Source organism: Chelonia mydas, chromosome 15 (assembly GCF_015237465.2).
Source record: "Chelonia mydas isolate rCheMyd1 chromosome 15, rCheMyd1.pri.v2, whole genome shotgun sequence".
Classification (NCBI taxonomy): Eukaryota; Metazoa; Chordata; order Testudines; family Cheloniidae; genus Chelonia; species Chelonia mydas.
In genome coordinates, this window is record NC_057856.1 from 29,236,288 (window position 1) to 29,258,241 (window position 21,954).

The following is a 21,954-nucleotide window of genomic DNA, read 5'->3' on the forward strand; positions in this document are numbered from 1 at the left end:
GCTGCCCTGTGCCCTGTTCTAGGAGGCCTCCTTTGAATACCTGCAGAACGAGGGTGAACGGTTACTCCTGGAAGCAATGGATGAGTTGGAAGTGGCCTTCAGCAACACCAGTGTCCGCACTGACTGTAACCATATCTTCCTCAACTTTGTGCCTACTGTCATCATGGATCCGTCCAAGGTGAGCTTCGTCGAAGTGGAGAACAAGCTTTCTGGGGCAGCAGTCACCTCTTTGGTCTGTATCGGTACAGCGCCTAGCATCCCAGGATCTTGGTCCGTGACCAGGGCTGCAAGGCGCTATGGTAATACAAATAATAACTTTTCTTTTTCACTTCTAATGGGCACTAAAAATGGAACAGCCACATGTTTTCCTGTATGCAGAGGTTTCACCGTGGTAGGTTTGGCTATAGGGGCAGCAATTGGGAGGGATGGGAGACGTTTCTTCCCCCAAGTAGTGACCATCCTGTTGCTGTCCTGTTCTCCCTCCACCCTCTCCCCCATTCCACTCCATTAGCTGTAGGACTCAGACTCCCAACACCTCCATGTGGCTGCATTGGAATGTGTGCTTTGCCTCCTGTTCTAACTGTGCACTCATGGTGGAGGTGCCGTGTGCTGGGGAGATGCTGAGACCGCCAACATAGGAATGAACTAGTATGTTAAACTTAGACCTGCAGGAATTCTCATGTAAAATGGTTGGTGAGTGGTACTGAGTGGCTGCCCACCACTGCCAGGGGATCAGTGGACCCTTGCTTTCGGGGCTGTCAGGAACCGAGAAGCAGGGAGGGAGGGAGAACAAATAGAAGTGTAAGACTGGAAGGGACCTCGATAGGTAATCTAGTCCAGTCCCCTGCATTGAGGCAGGACTACCTGTTATGTAGACCATCCCTGACAGGTGTTTGTCTAACTTGCTGTTAACCTCCAGTTACTGAGATTCCACATCTTGTTTCTCACAACCAGTAACAGATAACTTGTTTCACACAACCAGTCTTTTTTTTTCCTGTCAGGCAAACACATTTGGCAGCACCAAGTTGCACTCAGCTGGAGGGACTAGGAGGTTGTTGCAGTCATACCGGAGCTCAGAGCAGGGAGGTGGTGGTGCAGGGCCAGGGAAGGGGGACACCTAGCAGTTTCTCATTGGTACGCATTTAAAATGTCGGCGTGTGAAAGCTGAAAAGGATCAGGACAGGGGGAAGATGCTCTTGGGCTTAGACTTGTGCCATGTTACGGCCAAGAGTGTGGTGTTACGTAGTCATGAGACTAATCGGCTTGACTGAATGAAACCATTTGAGATTTCCCTGTTACATCTGCAAGCATTCCCAGGTGTCTGGTGTTTGTGTCCCTAGATCGAGGAGGCTGTCCGCTCCATGGTGATGCGCTACGGCAGCAGGTTGTGGAAACTCCGGGTCCTGCAAGCTGAAGTGAAGATCAACATCCGTTTAACTCCTGTTGGCAAAGCCATTCCTATCCGCCTCTTCCTGACCAATGAGTCCGGCTACTACCTGGATATTAGTCTCTACAAAGAAGTGAATGATCCCAGGACTGGGAATGTGAGTGATTTACACTGGAGCTAGTGCCGAGTGCATTTAAAAAAAAAAAAAAGGCTGAAAGCGTTTTCCTCTCTGCTCAGACTGTCTCTCCCCAGGCTTTCCTTTCACCAGATCTTGTTACCATTGTTGAGCAAGTACAATTACTCAGTTATGGTAGCATCAGGAGGGATTTCTGCACCTGTTAAGGCTGGAGTCAGTAGTTCCTGTCACGGCGACCAGGGCCTGGGAGCTGTCACTCAAGGTGTTACAATTCCCGAAACTATTGTAACAAGTCTGGGGCCACAGTTGTCATTCAGCTGCACACTCTAGCTACTTGGAACCGCCAAGTGACATCAGGAACGGAACTCTGACCCTCCTGCTCCAAAAGCACCACTTAAGCTAAAGGAGAATTGCTGCCGGCTCTGAGCAGTGTAGGCCTTATAACACATAGTTGCACAGTTCTGATTCCGAGCAGCAGAGGGCAGTGGTGCATGCAGACACTGCTAGTTTTATTACAATACCATCTGTGACTTCCCCACCCAAGCTGGATACATCGTTGTTTTGTATTGAATCCCGTTATCACTGAAGGTGTAGAGCTGTTGTCATATACTCACTGATCTAACATTTCTAAACCACTCTCCGCACCACACATCTGAGGGATTGTGCATTAACTTTGTAATGAACAAGTCACCTGAGTAGGAGGGGAACTGACTCTCGACCTTCCCTTTAGATTATGTTTCACTCCTATGGGGATAAGCAAGGGCCGCAGCATGGGATGCTGATTAACACACCATATGTTACCAAGGACCTGCTCCAATCGAAGCGCTTCCAGGCACAGTCGCTAGGCACTACCTATGTGTATGACTTCCCTGAAATGTTCAAGCAGGTAAGGCCTGCTAAGTAGCCATTGGAAATATTCCCATCATTTCCTTTCCTTTCCTAGTTCCATTTCCAGTTTTCCTGCTTGGGGGGGAGAGGCCAAGGGGTGAACCCTCTCTACTCCCAACTAGCATAAAAACAGGTTCATTTATGTTAAGTGTTTTCTAAGGAAATCCTCAGCTGATGTACAGTTGACACAGCTCTGCTGACTTCAGTGGGGGAATGCCAGCTAAGGAGCTGGACCAGAATGTCCTGTACAACAAGAAACAAAGCTGAGCTGTGTTGTCAATTGTTCTTGTCCCCTCTTTATTTAAATAACTAGAATATCATTAATTGGATGTTCATTTGTGGTGCAGCAGTAGCCGTTGAACTACTTCAGCACATGATTTCTGTCTCGTGGTGTGTGTGTGTGTGTGTAATTCTCTTAACTGGTTCTTTTGCAGGCTCTCTTTAAATTGTGGGGCTCTACAGAAATGTACCCCAAAGATGTTCTAACCTACACTGAGTTAGTGTTGGATTCCCAGGGGCAGCTGGTGGAGATGAACAGGGTACCTGGAGGAAATGAGGTATGAACAAAATGAGTAGGGAGTAGGTGGGAGACAGTGTAGAGCTGGGGAGGTATGGTGTGGGAGTGGGAAACACAGAAAACAGAAGGGAAGAGGTGTGGGGGGGAAAGAGAGATGAAGGAGAGAGAAGGAAACAGACACCAAAGGCAACACAGAAAAAGATTCATCGTGATCTGTTATAGGAAGGAAAAGAGAGAGAGAATGGAGTGGAACCAGAGAGAGAGATTAGTTACAGAATAATGAAAGGAAGAGATGTAAGTTGCACTTCTGTCGAACGCATTATGTAGAGAGCTGATTGACCTGTTACAAGTAAATATAATCCCAATAAATGGTGCACAACCGTTTGTTCCGTTATCTCACAGGTGTGTGGTGACACAGGTGCTTCTCAGCATGGCTGAGTCCTTAGGCTAGTAGGTGTTGGGACAATTTTCCAAGCCCTGCCTATTTCATTGGCTTTTTTTTTAGTTTGGCTGCATCACTTTCAAGTGGAGCCCTTCCTCCTGCCCTGCAAGATGCTGTGCAGAGTTTGTTGTGTGGTGCATCTCGGAGGAATGAATTGAATCGCATAAATGGTTAGGGAATCCTGTCTGAGCTGTGACTGACTGTTTCCCAGGTGTTCTAGCCACTTTATCAGAAGCCTGAACTTCTGCAGGTTGAACAAATCAACCTGAGTTACATTTTAAAGTTCGGAGAATGGTGTTGGGAGTAGAAGCTGTGTGTGTATGCAGAGCCATTGATTAATCTGTGACAGAGTGTAGCCTACAACTAGTATTTACTTCCTCTCGAGAAACTTGCTCTTGTGACTTGATATCTCTTTTGGCAGGTTGGGATGGTTGCTTTCAAAATGAAGCTGAAAACCCCTGAGTATCCCAGAGGCCGAGACATCATTGTTATCAGCAACGACATCACCTACAAGATTGGCTCCTTTGGGCCCGAGGAGGATCTGCTCTTCCTGCGAGCTTCACAGCTGGCCCGCTCGGAAGGCATCCCACAGATCTACATTGCAGCGAACAGCGGGGCACGGATAGGGTTTGCAGATGAGATAAAGCACATGTTCCAGGTAGCCTGGGTGGATCCCACGGATCCCTACAAGGTAGGTGCATGTGTCTCACTGCAGTAGGGGGGAAAAACCCTCTCTGTGAAAGATGCAATTTGGGAATCAGAAGGGTTGAAAGATGCAACAGCAGTCCTGAGATTAAATGGGATTTGATAACATACGGGGTTAATACACAAGTCCAATTGCAGGGCTCTCCTCACGAGCAGGTCCCCCCACCTCCACGTGCCCTCTATCTACATCCTGTCTGTTGGCTGCCACCTTTGGGCTGTGGGATCTCCCTCCAGCCCCTCTCTGCAGTGTCTGGTGAACCCACTAACTGGATCAGGAAACCAGAAGGTGGCGCTAAAATGCCCCTTTCAAAGCAGGACGCAGGAGAAGGGGCAGCCTGAGAATTCAGTGGACTGATTGTAGAGGCTCAGTTGAGTCAGACTGGTCTCTGGGTGGCCGATAGTCAGTTCTGTGCATGTGGTTCGGGGTTCTTTGTGCTGTGCATGGGTCTAAACAGTGGTGAGCTGGAGCCGGTTCGCACCAGTTCACTAGAACCGGTTGTTAAATTTAGAAGCCCTTTTAGAACTGGTTGTCCTGCGAGGGAGAACCGGTTCTAAAAGGGCTTCTAAATTTAACCACCGGCCAAAAGTGGCGCCTTAGGCGCCATCTCCGTGGGTGCTCTGGGGCTGGAGCACCCACAGGGAAAATTTGGTGGGTGCAGAGCACCCACCGGCAGTTCCCCGCCCGGCCCCAGCTCACCTCACCTCACCTCCACTCCACCTGCTCCCCTGAATGCGCCGCCCAGCTCTGCTTCTCCGTGCCCCCCCCCCCCCCCCCGGCTTCCCGCAAATCAGCTGTTCGCGCGGGAAGCCTGGGAGGGCTGAGACGCCGGCGGTGGCTTCGCGCTCAGGCCCAGGGAGGCGGAGGTGAGCTGGGGCAGGGGGGCACGAGGAGGGCCGCTGGTGCCGCAGCAGGTAATCCGTGGGGTGGGGGCCGGGCAGGGGAACCACTCCCCGCCCCAGCTCACCTCCGCCTCCCTGGGCCTGAGCGCGAAGCTGCCGCCTGCGTCTCAGCCCTCCCCGGCTTCCCGCGCGAACAGCTGATTTGCGGGAAGCTGGGGGGGGTGGCGGGGAGAGAAGCAGAGCGGGGCGGCGCATTCAGGGGAGGAGGCGGAGCAGAGGTGAGGTGAGCTGGGGCCGGGCGCGGGGCAGGGCGGGGAGCTGCCAGTGGGTGCTCTGCACCCACCAAATTTTCCCCGTGGGGGCTCCGGCGCCAGAGCACCCAGGGAGTGGTTGCCTAAGGCGCCACTTTTGATGTGATCAGTGGGGGGAGTGGCTGCTCCCCCTCCTCACCCCCTAGCTACACTCCCCCGCCCCTAGGAGCCAGAGGGACCTGCTGGATGCTTCCCGGGAGCTGCCCAAGGTAAACACCACCAGGACTCCCCACCTCGCCCCGGCAGGTCCCTCTGGCTCTTAGGGGCGGGGTGGGCACCCACTACAGTGGCCCATGAGACCCTCCTGCCCGGTTCTGGGGGCAGTCAGGGGACAGGGGAGGGGGGTAGATGGGGCAGGGGTCCTGGGGCGGGGGCGTCAAGGTCCTGGGGGGCAGGGGTGTGCCACGACCCCCTCGTGGGATGAGGAGGGAACCAGTTGTTAAGATTTTGGCAGCTCATCACTGGGTCTAAAGCTAGGTTTATTCTTTTTATCTCGCAGTCCAGGCTAAAAAATAACCCTACGGTTAAAATAACAATGGGCAAAATTTTAAAAACTCCCAAAATGACTGAAGTCTTATTGTCCAAAAGCGAGCTAGGTGCCTAAGTTAAGGTGCTTAACTCATTGTAAGCGAATGGGACGTTAGGGCTTAAGGACCCTAAGTAATTTCTATGCTTTGAAAATTTTACCCAATGAATTTAAGGGTTTCTGTTTATTCTCTTAGCCACTAGTGGGCATTTGCATACATTTTATTGCAGTTTAGTGATGCTGTATCAGTGTGTTATGTGTAATGTGGTGGTATATCGATATAAAAGTATGTATGTATGCATTATAAAATGAATACATTACTGTGGGCTTTATAAACTTAAATTAGCAAAATACATGTACAGCTTTATTCTATATAAGGTATTAGATTTTTAAACTACCAATCAGTGAAAACTGCACTACAAGCTGCTTATGCTTGTATCGTAACAGACTTTAACTTTTGCAAGTAGCAAGCGCCTGTTGGAAATAGTGTATTTAATGGCTGTGCAAGCAGCTTCTTCAGCTAATTCTTTCCCGCTTTATCGGAAGGGGTTCAAGTACTTGTACCTGACGCCACAGGATTACACGAGGGTCAGCTCTGTGAACTCTGTGCGCTGTGAGCATGTAGAGGAAGGAGGAGAGTCCAGGTGAGTGGGTTTGTATTCAAGTCCCTGCGTATGTCTACACTGTGAGCTGGAGGTGTAAGTTCCCCGCCGAGCTCTGATCAAGCCAGCACACTGACCGTAGCCACTGTGGTGCACGGAGCTAGCTGCCCAGAGCATCTGTCCAGTGTCGTGGACTTGTCAGGTGTTTAGATTTATCCCCACCACACCCCTGTGAGACAGTGAAAGTATCGTCCCCTTTCACAGATGAAGAAACTGCAGCCTAGAGAGGCAAAGTGCCTCACGCTTGGTCACACGGTGTCTCCTGTGCCAGAGTCCCAGGCCTTACCTGCAAGCTCCTTGTGAAAACTAGGTCTGTTGTCTTCTCTGGCTCTGTATTGTCTCTTCTGCTTCCCCACAGGTATGTCCTAACTGATATCATCGGTAAAGATGAAGGGTTCGGTGTGGAGAACCTGAGAGCATCTGGTACCATTGCTGGGGAGTCCTCCATTGCTTATGATGAAATTGTGACCATTAGCATGGTATGGCTTTTGGAATCGTTAGCTGATTTTATGAGCCATTCTCCTTCACTCTTATCCAGCACATGAGGCGCCTGTCGCATTTGCTTCTAAAGCCACACAGGATGAGGCCGCTCAGGGTTGGCCAAGTGAAGTGGAGCCAAATATTTATGAAATCTTCATGAACCAGCTCAGCTGTTGATGTTCAGATGAAGTATGCTAAAGCTGTGAAATGCTTAGAATGTACTTTCTGGCCTAAAATGCCAGTGGTATGCTACATTCAACAGAGTATTGACCAGAACTAGCCACTATCAGCTGGAAACCTGAAACCGGAGTGAAACAACAAGGTTATTGTATACAATGTCAGAGTTCAGTCTTCATTAGGTCACTTTGATTGTGGTAATGGCATATCATTTAGATGAAACAGACTAGCAGCAGCCATTTCATTACCTATCGTCCAGGTTGGTAGAAAAGAATGTAGAGTTCTGTTGATTCTTCCTCATGATTATGTAGGCCTTTTTCGTCAGTAACTTTTGTCTTCCTTGTCTGCATCTCTTAGGTGACGTGTCGTGCCATTGGAATTGGCGCTTACCTGGTGAGGCTAGGGCAGCGAGTGATACAGGTGGAGAATTCCCACATCATCCTCACTGGGGCTAGTGCTTTAAATAAGGTAACGAGGAGTTTAGTTTCACCCATCACTTTTATTTTCCCCTGAAAATTGTCCTTTCCTGTGCTGAGTTATCACTCTTTTTTTGTAGGAACCAGAAACATTTGCTGTCTCCCACCTGCAAAATTCCATAATGGATACTTAATATTTCACATAGAAAAACTCCACAGTACTCTGGACGTGATATATGTTTAAACCAGATGAGTTATTCAGGGAATATGTGTAGAAGAGACCAGTAAGGGAATTACAAGTGATTCACAGCATTTGAAGGTCTCTACAAACATTAATGCATACACAACTTCCCTGTGTTTCCTGAGATAGAAAGGTTGAGAGACTTGTTAAGGTCACAGAGCAAGTCATTTTTCAGAGTAACAGCTGTGTTAGTCTGTATTCGCAAAAAGAAAAGGAGGACTTGTGGCACCTTAGAGACTAACACACAAAGCATGAAAAAATACCTCCCCCCAACCCACTCTCCTGCTGGTAATAGCTTATCTAAAGTGATCACTCTCCTTACAATGTGTATGATAATCAAGTTGGGCCATTTCCAGAACAAATCCAGGTTCCCCCCCCCACGCAAACCCACTCTCCTGTTGGCTTGTTCACCTGCACATCCACCAATGTGATATATGCCATCATGTGCCAGCAGTGCCCCTCTGCCATGTACATTGGTCAAACTGGACGGTCTCTACGTAAAAGAATAAATGGACACAAATCAGATGTCAAGAATTATAACATTCATAAACCAGTCGGAGAACACTTCAATCTCTCTGGTCACGCGATTACAGACATGAAAGTTGCGATATTACAACAAAAAACTTCAAAACCAGACTCCAGCGAGAGACTGTTGAATTGGAATTCATTTGCAAATTGGATACAATTAACTTAGGCTTGAATAGAGACTGGGAGTGGCTAAGTCATTATGCAAGGTAACCTATTTCCCCTTGTTTTTTCCTTTAGATAAGCTATTACCAACAGGAGAGTGGGTTTGTGGGGGGGCGGGGGGGGGAGGATTTGTGCTGGAAATGGCCCAACTTGATTATCATACACATTGTAAGGAGAGTGATCACTTTAGATGAGCTATTACCAGCAGGAGAGTGGGGTGGGGGGAAGTATTTTTTCATGCTTTGTGTGTATAAAAAGATCTTCTACGCTTTCCACAATATGCATCCGATGAAGTGAGCTGTAGCTCACGAAAGCTTATGCTCAAATAAATTGGTTAGAGCCAGTCATTGGCAGAGCTGGCATTGACAGAGCCTTGCTCAGTCAGCTAGTTCAGCGTGGCAAGTGTATGAACTTGCAGAGTTACTCCAGCTTAAATTAAGAAGAGATTTTTTTTTTTTAAACCCATTTAGTTAGACCAATGCAAAAGGCGGTCTGGACACTTTTACTTTACAAAACCAAAGTTTAGCTTAAGTCAGTCAAGAATAGGTTTAAACTAAACTAAAATAAGCCAGTTTTTAGACCATAATAAGCATGTCTACACACAGGTTTGCACTGGTTTTAACTAAACAGGCACAAGTTTGTGTGTGCATAAGGTCTACAGCTACTTTATTCTAGGGGTGATAATCTTTTCTATTTATAACTTTAACTAGGTCCTGGGGCGTGAGGTCTACACATCCAATAACCAGCTTGGAGGCGTGCAGATCATGCATAATAATGGTGTTTCCCATGTGACTGTCCCAGACGACTTTGAGGGCGTCTACACCATCTTACAGTGGCTTTCGTATATGCCAAAGGTGAGTAGCTCCAACGGGACAGCAATGTGTTGGCTGTGACGTTTTATTTAATGTAATGCCTTGTTTAAAACCAACAAACAAACACCCAACAACTTTTTATAATCCATTTGACCTGCAGAAATTACTTCTGTAGTTGTTTTTGAAGGCGTTTCTGACACCATCTAATGCACTAGAAGCATTGTAGAAAGTAATGTGAAATATTGTCCGTACGGAAGAATAATTATCTGTAAGGAAATTAGTCTGGATTAATGCTCTTTCTGTAACAGCCTAAGTAGCATTTCAGTGGGGTAAAGGGTAGAGTGGGAACAAACATTGTCCAACAGATTTTTATAGTGCTATTTGGTAAAACTGGGTTAGAGATTTTTCTTCTTATAGGACAATCGTAGCCCAGTGCCTGTTACTGCTACAAGTGACCCCATTGAAAGAGAAATTGATTTTGTCCCTTCCAAAGCCCCCTACGACCCCAGATGGATGCTGGCAGGAAGACCACATCCAAGTAAGTAAGGGCGTTCTAACCTAGACCTTCTGCAGAAACTCCATTCTGTCTCCCCATCCTACATTTATTTGTTGCTGTAAAATCCTCCCAGTCCTGTGTATGCAGAATTTTACCGCTGTTTGATATAATGTGCACTAGGAGTTTATTGTGAACTGATCAGCAAAATAGCCTTACAGTTACGCACTCTGTTTGATTGCACAGTTGTTAAGGGAACCTGGCAGAGCGGCTTCTTTGATCATGGCACTTTCATGGAGATCATGCAGCCCTGGGCACAGACGGTTGTAGTTGGCAGAGCAAGGTAACAACAAAGCACAGCTCTTCCGTAAACCGGCTGTTAACGGTGTACTCACTAAGAGCCATTTCCTGCCTGGACATGCAGAATCCCACTGAAGTCTGTGCGGCTGTCTGAGTGGTAAATCAGGCAGGAGCAGGCACTAAACTATCTGTATAAAAGGTAGCTGACTGTCAGCCAAGCGGTGCTTTAATTAACGTGGGGCTGCATTGTCCTCTCCTGCGGGACTGGCTTTCCTGGGAACGGGTTCTGTGGCCTTCCCCCTACATTGTTCTATTGAGCAGTGGGGAAAGCAAGCCCCCTGGCCTTGCTTTGAGACCAGCTGAACTTGTCAGCTTGATAGAAGTGAAAATTCATCTCTGCTTGAGAAACTGACCTGGTCCCTGGCTCTCTGCAGGTTGGGAGGGATCCCCATTGGTGTGGTAGCGGTGGAGACCCGGACTGTGGAGATGGCGATACCAGCTGACCCTGCAAACCTGGATTCTGAAGCACAGGTATGTTGGGAAACCGTTGGGGAGCGTCAATATATGTACAGTGGCAATGCTTCATATTGTAAAGCTGGAAGAAAATCCTGCTCTGGATGACCCTTTTGTGTGGATCTGGCTTCTCCATCCTGCCTCCTCTTTCAGGCGGGTGGAATCAACTACCCTCAGTCCCTTCATTGGTTTTAAACCTTCCAACTACAGTACTTTGTCGACCTACCAGGCTCGTTTGCCAAGAGGGATCTAATCCGAACTGAACACTCCTGCTCGCTCTCTTTCAGATAGTCCAGCAGGCTGGGCAGGTGTGGTTCCCAGATTCAGCTTTTAAAACTGCCCAGGCTATAAGGGACTTCGACCGAGAGCGGCTCCCTCTCTTGATCTTTGCAAACTGGAGGGGATTCTCCGGTGGCATGAAAGGTGATTCGCTCTTCGCTAAACAGGAGTCAGGGAGGAGAGCCGGGTTGTGATCCCACAGGACCCTCTGTGGAGTATGGGGATCCTGAGCAAGCTCAGCATGTCCCCTTTATTGCTGCTATTTCCAGGAGTGTGCGGTTCCCCGGGAGCATGCTGACTGTGTGATGCTGTTCCGAGAGTTGCCTCCTGCGTAGCTTTCCTGCACGGCGGCTGCTGCAGGGGCTGACGGCTTGGGGGCGGGAGGGCTGCATGAGTGTCACACTGCAGGTTGGGGTGTCTTTGGTTTGGTTTATTTTTTACTGTGGAGGCAGCCCGCTCAGTCTGTCAGGGAGGGAAGTGTGTTGGGTTGCTTACGTGAGAAATCTAGCAGGTTTTATAGGGTCAAACCGCTGGGCATCCTCAACTGGGATGGCTGCAGGGTGGCACCTGGAAGAGGCGGGCACTGTAGAGTAGAGGTAAGTGCAGGGGTCCAGAGAAGGGACAGGGAGTGAAGTATTAAACCTGGCGCTTCTCCCTGGCATGTGTCCCCAACCCACAGCTTGTCCCTGTAGCTCCACAGAGCAGAGGGCGTTACCAGAAATGATTGATAACATAAAGGTCTTGGTTTTCAGACATGTACGATCAGGTGCTGAAGTTCGGTGCGTACATTGTTGATAGCCTCAGGCAGTTTAAACAGCCTGTTCTTGTCTACATCCCCCCACATGCCGAGCTAAGAGGAGGGTCCTGGGTAGTAATTGATCCAACAATCAACCCTGTGTACATGGAGCTTTATGCAGACAAGGAGAGCAGGTAGGTAATATCTTTCTCAGGGTTTTTGGGGGGTCTCCTGTTCTGGTACTTCCCATATAACTATCTACTGTTCTAGGCATTCTTCCATAGCCTTTGGCTTAAGTTTCTCGTCAGTCCCTCCATACTTTTTTAAGGGTTGGACAAGGATGATGAGCCCAAAACAATCAGAGCGATCTAGATTGCTTAGTAAACTGGGAGCAAGCAAATGACATGTGTTTTAATACAGCTAAGCTAAATGTAACTGTGTACATCTGGGAACAAAAATGTAGCTTCTACTTACAGGATGGGGCACTCGATCCTGGGAAGCAGCAACTGAAAAAATGTGGGGGTTGTGGTATGTCATCAAATGAACCTGAGCTTCTAGTGCAGTGCTGTGGCCAAAAGGGGTCATGTGATCATGGGATGAGTAAACGGGAACCTTGAGAAGGAGCAGAGAGGTTATTTGATCTCTGTATTTGGCACTGGTGTGACCACTGTGGAATCCTGTGTCCAGTTCTGGAGTCCACACTTCAATAAGGGTGTTGATAAACTGGAGAGGGTTCTAAGACCAATAATAATGATTAAAGGATTAGAAAACATGCCTTATAGTGCTAGGAGCTCAATCTATTCAGTTTAACAAAGAGAAGGTTAAGGGGTAACTTGATCACAGTCTATAAGTATCTACGTGGGGAACAGATATTTAATAATGGGCTCTTCCATCTAGCAGAGAAAGGTATAACATGATCCAATGGCTGGAAGTTGAAGCTAGACAACTTCAGGCTGGAAATAAGGGGTACATTTTTAACAGTGAGGGTAATTAACCATTGGAACAATTTTACCAAGGGTCATGGTGGATTCTCCAATCCTGACTATTTTTAAATCATGACCGGATGTTTTTCTAAAAGCTCTGCTCTGGGAATTATTTGGGGGCAGGTCTCTAGCCCGTGCTATGCAGGAGGTCAGACTAGATGATTACAATGGTTCCTTCTGGCCTTGGAATCTGAGAGTCTATGAAAATGTGACCTTCCTTTTCCTGTGCTTGTAAAGTGCGTGTATTCTCCATGCCACTTGCCTGGGCCTTTGAATGATGTTCTCTTCACTGATAAAACCTTCCCAACAGCCCACGGGGGTGGAGGAGAAAACTAAACTACACTTGGGAAAAGAGACACATTTCCGCTTTATACAGTGTAGCTGTAGCCATGACAGTCCCAGGATATAGGAGAGACAAGGTGTTTACTGGACCAACTGAACCAGCCCTGAAGAAGAACTCTGGGTGGCTCAAAAGCTTGTCTCTCTGACCAACAGAAGTTGGTCCGATAGAAGATATCACCTCACCCACATTTCTGCCTCACTTTCAAACAGGGCAGTCGTCATGAATGCAATTATTGCGAAGAGTCTGAACAATACCTATCTAGTGTCCTATTTAAAACTATACAACTACAACTCTGTAACTGGTGATCTGCTCAGATCTTCCAAGTACCAGGAGAGAACCCGCATTATTATTGGAAATAATACATATAGAACACCCCAAAATGTGAGGCACGTTATAGAGGAAATACAAGCCCCTTATGTGATCCCTTTATGAGTTCATAGACTCATTTGCAGCGGTTTCATTAACAGGTGAGATTTGTTAACCTGCCAAACTCATGAGGCAACAGCTAAAAATTGTTGGACTCTCACAGCACAATTTGCTGGATATTCTACATAACAGGTTCTCCAACAATATACATTGCTGAGCTAAATACATTTATTATTTTTAATGTCCCTCCTTTTATCTTCGTGAATACTTGGTGATAACTATTGAACATAGGGGCAAATAGTAGAAAATGCTAGAAAGAGAAAACTGCAGAAAGCTCAGATTTGGGTAGGGAAACCCTTGCAGATTTCCTACGTCTTTGCTCTTAATCCTTGAATTTAAACACTCTCTGTACTGTAACAATAAGAAGAACATTTCTGCTGAAAATAATGTAAAACTGGAAAGTCTTCCCAGAATGTATTTTCCCCATATAGACGTCTCCACTGTACCAAACTTGAATTCACAATACCTCCGTGCTTTCTAGGGGAGGCATTTTAGAGGCTGAAGGAACAGTGGAAATTAAATTCAGAAGGAAGGATTTGATAAAAACCATGAGAAGAATCGATTCAGTCTATGCCAGACTTGTTGAACAGCTGGGTAAGAAGAGAATTTGTTTGCCCCTTTCCCTTTTGTTCCAGTTTACGTTGCTCCCTTAAAGCATGAGGCATGAACTCTGGAGATGGGTAAATAATGGTGCTGCTGTGACCATCTGGGAAATCCTGTTTAGGTGCCAGTGGAGGTTTCTTTTGACAGTGAATCCTGGACAGTGCCTGACCTGATTGGGGCCACTCCGTACTATTTAAATATAAATTAATACTAATCTCTCTAAGGGGTTGTGTTCATAGTACCTTGTCTATCTGTTTTTCACCCCATTCACACGCGCCCTCAGAGAACAATCATCAGCTCTACAAATGTTATTTCTTCTAAGTTACTTTTTGTTTCTAAGACCTTAGGAAACTATAAAGATGCTAGTTAGTCTCTAAGGTGCCACAAGTACTCCTTTTCTTTTTGCGAATACAGACTAACACGGCTGCTACTCTGAAACCTATAAAGATGCTGTATGTCAAACACAAGCACTCACATAGTCTGTTTAGGCAGAGCTTTAGCTTGGAAACTCCTTGGGACAGAGACAGTGCCTTATTTTTCTATAGAGTGCCATGCACATTTGTGGTAGTGTATAAACTACAAACTCCCATTTAAGGTCACTAGTACAGTAGTTAAGTCCATGGGTTTTTGTTTTTGTTTTTTTTTAAAGGAGAATTATTAACCCTTTCTTGGTTGTTCCTAGTTTAAAATTTGCTGCTCTCTTACTGCCTGGCTTGCAGGTAACTGAACTCAAATCTTGACTGACACATGCTTTGTTTCCTGGAATAACAGGTACCCCAGAACTCCTAGAAGAGGATCACAGAGAGCTGGAGAAGCAGCTGAAAGCTCGGGAAGAGCTCATGTTACCCATCTTCCACCAGGTGGCAGTGCAGTTTGCTGACCTTCACGACACGCCAGGAAGAATGCACGAGAAGGGCGTTATTACAGTTAAGCGACAGCGCTTTGCTTTCAGCTTTCATTGTGCTGATATTGGGGAAATGTAACAACCCTGATGATTCGCCGTTAGAAAACCTGGTCAAGGCATTTTAAAGAAAAAATCCCATTACTGTAGAGGGCAGTGCTCGGGCTGGTGTGGGTGAGACGCTGTCCTGTCATGGGATGGGCAGGAGCATGGGAGTAGATTGCTGCTGCGTGACATGACATTTCTGACTTGGTATTTCTCTCTGAGGCCCCAGTCTCCGCAACTCCTAATGCAGGAGTGAACCCTGCTGCACCCACCTAGAACCCCATTGGCTCCAGGGTCTGGCTCCGTTAGAAAGCTGTGCTATGTGGAAAGAAATTGTGATCGGAGTTGCATTGTGCTGCTGGAGAGAGTCTTGCTGTCTCTGCAGGGTTTGAACAGCAGAGGTGTTACCTCTGATTCTGATGCTACTTTTCAGAAGGGCAGCATGTCTGTAAGCAGGGGGAAGTCACAGTGGGGGAATCTCTCTGGAGATGCAGATTGCAAGGATACACTCTGCCCCTCCCAAATATTTGTCCAGACAAAGTATACCAGTATCCTGAATTTCAGCTATTTCCTCCTCTCCGCCATCCCCAAAGCATTTCCTTTGCAAGCCTGAATTTTGAACTCTCTTCCCTCTGTCACCCCAGGATATCCTTGAGTGGAAGAATGCCCGCACGTTCTTATACTGGCGTCTGCGGCGCCTCCTCTTGGAGGAAGCAGTGAAAACGGAGATTCTGAATGCAGACAGTGAGCTCAGCAACATTCACATCCAGTCCATGCTGCGCCGCTGGTTCATGGAGACGGAAGGAGCTGTGAAGGTATCTCTTCATCTTGACTATTTCAGGTTCTCATGTTACTGATTTGCAGTCTGTTTCCTCAGTGTAGCCAGTACTGTCCAATAACAGCCTGCCGTACTTCCCCACACGTGCACATGCTCCGTTGACTTCCTGAGTTTGGTTGAAACATGTGATCAGAGTTGCTGTTCCATAGCTTGAGTGTAACGTTCCTGCCATGGTGCGTGGCCACTGAAATCCAAGCACAGTCTCTTCGGATCAGGTGACTTACACTGGATGCGAGGGATCATCAAACTTAAACAAAATGGTGCAAAAAAAGAAGTCATATGGTTGATCTCTTTATCTTGAAGCAGCGTCTCTCAGTGGAGAAGGAAGAGATTGCATGCCTGTGCCTTCAAGCTTCTTTGTTGTATTTTTTTTATCTTTAGATAAGTCATGATTTAGAGAATTTTTATCAACTTTAAGTTAATGACAATTGTGGCTGTTACTATCCTGTAAGTCTGATTTTTGTCCCTTGTAAAATAATAGAACCAATACAAAGAGAAATAGAACCACTAACCATCTAGGGAAAGACAGAACCCTAAGCAGTCAACTACATGAGTTTCAGAATAAGTTTCACTAAACAAACTCAAGTGCTTAATGAAATGATGGAATTAGGAGGTGAAGGGAACGTGAGATACTTTCGATGTAAGATTCAGGGATATTCAGTTTTGAATAAAGGAGTTGATTACAACCTCACAAAGTTTTACTCCCCCAATTGAATTTGTTTGGCCTTAGCTATGAACACTGTCATGCGGACTGTCAACTGGGTGTCTGACCCAGAGTAAAGAGTAATCTGTGGAGCTGAGGGAGGGGTCTAGTGATGTACTTCTGGGATCTGTGTTTAGCTCAGGTTTTACTTAACATCTTCCTTAATGATGAGGAAGAGGGAATGTGGAGCATGTTCATGAAATTCACTGAGAAGAGAGGAGTTGCAAATACCAGTAAGGATGGGAGGTGAGGGGGTTACAGAACCCTCGAAAGAGAATAGGAAAAGTGGGGAAATAAATTAATAAGAAACCAAGAATCAATTGAAAAACTGCAAACCAATACATCTGGGAGGGGGGAAACTAGCCCAGATGTCTGGGTGGGGATATTAAATGGGAGGAAGAAACCTGACAGAACAGTAATGCTGGGGGGAGAGGGGGAGTGGGGAGGGAATCTTTGGGAGAGGGAGTAGAATTATGCGAATGATGCATTGCATATTCACCCACTATGCAAATTAAGGCATCACATTGTTTGCATAACTGGTTCAGCTTTCTGGACCTGCATGGGCCTTAAAAGATATGGGAGGGTAAGATCTGTTGGTATGAGGAATAGTGTCCCAGAGAAGGTTGTATGTCCTGGGATATTCTAAAACTGGATTTGACAGTACAATCAGGAGTAATCCTGCACTGGAAAGAAGGTGGATTAGATGACTTTGTAGGACCCCTCTCTCTCCCAGGAGTATGCGAAGATGCTCTTGTTGTTTTCTCTAGGGCTATCTCTGGGACAATAACCAGGTGGTGGTGGAATGGCTGGAGAAACACTTGAAAGAAGAGGAGGGTTCCCGATCAGCCATTCGAGAAAACATCAAATATCTGAAACGGGATTACACCCTCAGACATATCCGGGCGTGAGTACATGGGGTGCTCTGGCCTCTCACTGGAGGAAGCTGGGTGTTGCTCGGTTTAAAGTAACTGAGTAGTATGTCTCCTGGGTATAAATGGCCACAATAGATGATTTCATCAAACCACAGTTTGAGTATAGTGTATAGATTATAAGATCTTTAGAGCAGAAGCTATCTTCCTGTGTGTTGTGTACAATGCCCAGTTCTCTGCCAGCAATTAAATGATGCCACCCTCCTCCTTTCCTTCTTGTGTCCACTGTAGCTTGGTTCAAGCAAACCCAGAGGTGGCCCTGGACTGCATGATTCACATGACTCAGCACATCACCCGTGCACAGAGGGCCCAGATCACTCATCTCTTATCTACCATGGATAACGCCCCCCCTTCTTGACAGAGAGGCCGCAAGTGGGGGTTCCAGGAGCAATCACTACAGACAAGGAAGTGCACAGAGAGAAACCACTCCTTTGAGACCAGATGTCTTCTTGCCTGCGTGTATTCGACCCTAGTGTTGAAGCCTTAGACTCTACTGATGTCTCAATAAATGATGCATTTGTTGCATTTTCTACCATGAAAATAGCCTTTCTGTGAACACCAATGTCATCCTGGACTTGTGGGGACAATTAAAAAAACAAATCCATTACAGTGGCATTTTTGTGGGATTTAAATTCAACCCAAATTGACCTCGGGAGCCTTGTCTCTAGCACAAAGCCAGTAGGGATGGGCCCCAGGGTCATTTTATAACTGAATTTAAAATCATTTATTTTTTTTATTGTAAACCCAGTTCTTAACCATACAACGTTGAGATACATTTCATTAGAATGAATGGAGCTGGGAGTAGAACTCAAACTCTGTATAATAGCCGGAAAGAGAAATATTTTTGTACTAATGTTTGTTGTTGCTGACCATCTGCCAGCATAAGAAGAAAATGTTATTTTTAATGAACAAGAGAAAACTGTGTTTTGGAAAAACATTCACACTAACCACAAGAAAACCATTGGAGAGCCTCATCATTTCCCTGCTATGGCAGTGTTTAGAAGAGGTGATTATGAAATAGTTCTTGGAGCATGGTCAGGGATTCCAGGGAAGGTTTTGACAGAGCCATACATTTCAACCTGTCTTTCATTTTATTTGTGGTCAGGACACCAAGTTTGCAGCTGTTAACACAGTTTTTGGTGCAGGATTTGTTAAAGTGCAGTTCTAACAAGGGAATGAAAAGGGGCAGTTGAATTTTCCATCTCTTCTTTAATTGGTGTCCCCTTCCATTTCATATTGGAATTCTTTGGAATTATTCTAGTGTCTGCACCTGCGTCCCAACCCACCCATGTACACTCTATTTGGAGTGGGGAGGAAAAGCACATGTGGACCTGACCTTGTCAGTGGTTAACCTGACCTGATGAATTAGGGTAACGTATCACACACGTCAAACTATTTAGTTTAGTAAAAGCAATGATTTAGCTCTTACTGTGCCTTGTTCTATTGGGTAGCATTTAACAAATCCATTTGCCTAATGTAACTGCAGAATAATGGTGATCCAGCCTTTTGCCATTTTAAAAATAAATCCTCAGGTCCAATATATCCTTCGACTGGGTTGCATAACCTCATGACAATATATGTACCATGTCTCACAGTAATCTTTAATCATAAGAATAAGATATGGCCTTATGGGAATAGAATTGGTTACTTAGTTTAAATACAGTGTTAAAGCCATTATTTGGCAATGTTACAGATCCCGTCAGTTGATTTTAAACCAAATAATGACAAAACCAAAGAGACGCACAGGACAGTTACGCACACAGTGGGCTAGGGAATGTATTGAAACAACTTACTATATGCAATGCCAGTGGTGAGGTTTTTCCAAAGAATGTATTGTGTATTTTATTGAGAGGAGGGCTGCAGGAGAGACTTTAAAAGCTCCCTGATTTGAAAGGTGTTACACGTGCACGAGTTTTGTCAGAGAGAGGAGGATGTGTTGTTAACAAAACTCACTGTATGGATGGAGGATTGGAAAATGCAGCCCAAGTGCTCCAAATAAAATGACCACTTTTTTCAGGGAGGATTCTGTGACTTCTTTTTCTTTGCCTTTACTAAATGCAGAGGTTCTATGACCTGTATCATCTCATTGCATTAAATGCGCAGAGCAGAAACACCTTCCAGCAAGTGGCATGGAGCTCGCTTTCCTGGAGCAATGTGTTCATTCACAAACCCCTGCTCTGCCACGAGTGAACTGTGCCAAGTTGTTACCATTACGGTTTCCAGCGGCTGCTGTTATAGTGCGGAAATGCCCAGTTGTGGTTCTTTCTAACCCAGTTGTGGTAGAGTGGGGTGGGGAAGGAAGGGTGCTACAGCCAAGTTGTCTGTCATGTAACTGTGGGATTTTTTTCTTTTTCCCCTTTCCTACCTGGGTGGATTGGGGATTTTGCAGGAACATCATTTGATGATGCATGGCCTGGGGCCTGCACTGCAACACTTGTGCACGAACTGAGCAGGTTTTTTGAAAAAAAAAAAAAGGGAATTCTGGGATAGCTTGGGTGGGGGTAGACCAAAGAGTAAATGATTCTTTTAGATTATTCTGTACGTAACCTATGAGAATGAAGACTTCTGCTATTAAACTAGCTATAGTTCCGGTAATCTTACAAAATAAAATCTCTTAAAACATGAATATTTGCAAAGCCCATGTATGATGGAACGCTCTCCACTGCACCAAATTTAGGGGTGAACTCTCTTCCATCATCACAGATGCAATGTCAAAGCCTATTTAAAACCAGTGAAAGCCAATAGCATATGTTATGTGCACACTGGGTGCACAACATACTTTATTGTGGCAACTCGGCTAGTTATCCTCAGCAACCCTCTCTTTTAATGGAAACTGAATACTATTTGGATGAAATATGTCTGGAATTTTCGAAGATGTTTAAAGGAATTGGATGCCCAACTCGCACTGAAATGGGAGTTTAGCTCCATCGTATTTTCCCTGTAAATAGCACTGCACTGGTTTTCACCACAAAGCTGCTGAGTTGTGCAGCTGGTTTCACGAGAGAGCACATTTGTACAGGCTTAGAGCTTGGGATGAGATCAATGTTTCAAGCTTCAGGCTGAACGTAATGGCTTTGCTTGGCTTAGTTGTCAGCTTCTGAAATTTTGTTTAAATGTAACCCTTAGTGTAGGGGAAGCCTGTGTAATTGAGGCAGAATTATGAAACCCTGTGTACGCTTGTTTGGAGCATTCATTTAGGGCTAAACCCTGCAATCCTTAGGTTAAACTCTCTTTGATTTCAGTGCCTGGAGAGCAAGAGGCCTAACTATAGCACCAGCACCAGTTAGTAGGAGTATGTTTGAAAAGACTTGTAGGGAAATGTAGGGTGCATAGGCCCTTTGCTGGATAGAAAACTTGCTGCTGTTAAAACGGCTGCAGAGAACACCAGAGTGACGTTCAGCTAGTGTCCTGTGATGAACCGTCTGGAGAAAGGACTAGGTGGTGACCAGACCTTGGGTAAGTAACATGGCAACAGTGGTCTGTGTGATGCTCTGTAGCAATTAAACATAAACACTTTCCCCCCACCCCCTGCCCCAATCCAAAACCTTCCTTGTCACTTACTAACCCTGGGGCATCTGTCCGATACAGCATTTGATTTGCAGGGAAGTTCTGATGTCACCTATCTCTTCCAGGTGGATTGGCTAAGGCACAGGGAGGTGAAGAGGTAGCTAAGGTTGGAGCCTGACTGGCCTTTCAGGAATGTGAACCCAGTTCCATCATCTTCTCAGGAGCCATTTTGCTGGAATGTCGGGCAGCCAGTGACACTTGAGGAGCGGGGTGAGGCAGTGACTTTCACACAGGCCCCCGAAGAGCTGTCCAGTGGTGGTAATGTTCAGGCCCTTCCAATTTAACCTGATTTCAACAGCTCATCTTTTTGAGATCTGTTTTCACACACAGTGGATTGCGGGACTTCTTCTGTGAGAAGTGGAACTACACAAAAACCAGTGGCTGCAGGTGAGTTTAGATTCCAAGATTCTCCGCAGCAAGTGGGCTGTGGAGGAAAGTACACGATGCGCCTTTTAAAAGTGTTCTTCTCAAGGGAGGTTTGAACTGGGGGGGTGGGGGGGAGGAAAAGACAATAGATTTACATCTATTTCTATTTCAGGAAAATTCTAAATAGGATCAACAGTTAGCCTGTTTTGTAACCCTACCGTTTGAAGAGAGCAAGCGACTAGGAGCCAGGACTCCTGGCTCCTATTCCTGGCTCTGCAGAAATGGCTTGCTGAATAACCTACAACAAGCCGCTCAGCTCTCTGCGCCACTCTCTTCCGAGCTGTAAAATGGGAGTGATTCCGATGTATGTCATGGTGGATTTCAAGGCATAGTATTATGTTTGACGTTTGATGAAAGGTGCTGTATAGAAGTAAACTGTTTTAATTTGTGTCGATAGTAGAAATGAGGGACACAACCGTTTTCCTATAGTGGTGGGCTCTTTAGATAATGTATAGTCTCATGTTTAAGAGAAGTTTCTAGTCATTTGCAGCAAACTTAGACAGTATATCAAGGATCAACATTTTCTGAACTTACTGCATTATTAAATCAGATAAAACCATTCTCCACCATGTAATATTCAGATAGCAATTTCCAGGCCGTTGCTTTTTAACACTTAGTTGCAAAATACCCTTTGAACTT

The 21,954-nt window shown here is 46.0% G+C and overlaps 1 protein-coding gene across 6 annotated transcripts in view; it reads left to right on the forward strand.

The window, feature by feature from the left end:
* The window catches only part of ACACB (acetyl-CoA carboxylase beta), an 85,904-nt gene extending 66,564 nt beyond the window's left edge, over positions 1-19,340 (forward strand). For 3 of the 6 annotated variants that reach the window (XM_043529914.1, XM_037878756.2, XM_043529915.1), the window contains 19 exons: positions 23-178; positions 1,341-1,544; positions 2,254-2,409; positions 2,846-2,968; positions 3,792-4,061; positions 6,299-6,396; positions 6,773-6,893; positions 7,429-7,539; positions 9,129-9,272; positions 9,648-9,768; positions 9,970-10,066; positions 10,458-10,554; positions 10,824-10,959; positions 11,568-11,745; positions 13,785-13,897; positions 14,678-14,832; positions 15,497-15,667; positions 17,161-17,297; positions 17,554-19,340. In XM_043529914.1, the coding sequence (XP_043385849.1) occupies positions 23-178; positions 1,341-1,544; positions 2,254-2,409; positions 2,846-2,968; positions 3,792-4,061; positions 6,299-6,396; positions 6,773-6,893; positions 7,429-7,539; positions 9,129-9,272; positions 9,648-9,768; positions 9,970-10,066; positions 10,458-10,554; positions 10,824-10,959; positions 11,568-11,745; positions 13,785-13,897; positions 14,678-14,832; positions 15,497-15,667; positions 17,161-17,297; positions 17,554-17,680 (2,715 nt within the window). In that variant the 3' untranslated portion in view covers positions 17,681-19,340. Of the gene's footprint in view, positions 1-22; positions 179-1,340; positions 1,545-2,253; positions 2,410-2,845; positions 2,969-3,791; positions 4,062-6,298; positions 6,397-6,772; positions 6,894-7,428; positions 7,540-9,128; positions 9,273-9,647; positions 9,769-9,969; positions 10,067-10,457; positions 10,555-10,823; positions 10,960-11,567; positions 11,746-13,784; positions 13,898-14,677; positions 14,833-15,496; positions 15,668-17,160; positions 17,298-17,553 lie in introns of those variants that run through there. The other 3 variants (XR_006286081.1, XM_043529916.1, XR_006286082.1) reach the window with 3 other exon arrangements.
* Positions 19,341-21,954: the final 2,614 nt, after the last annotated feature.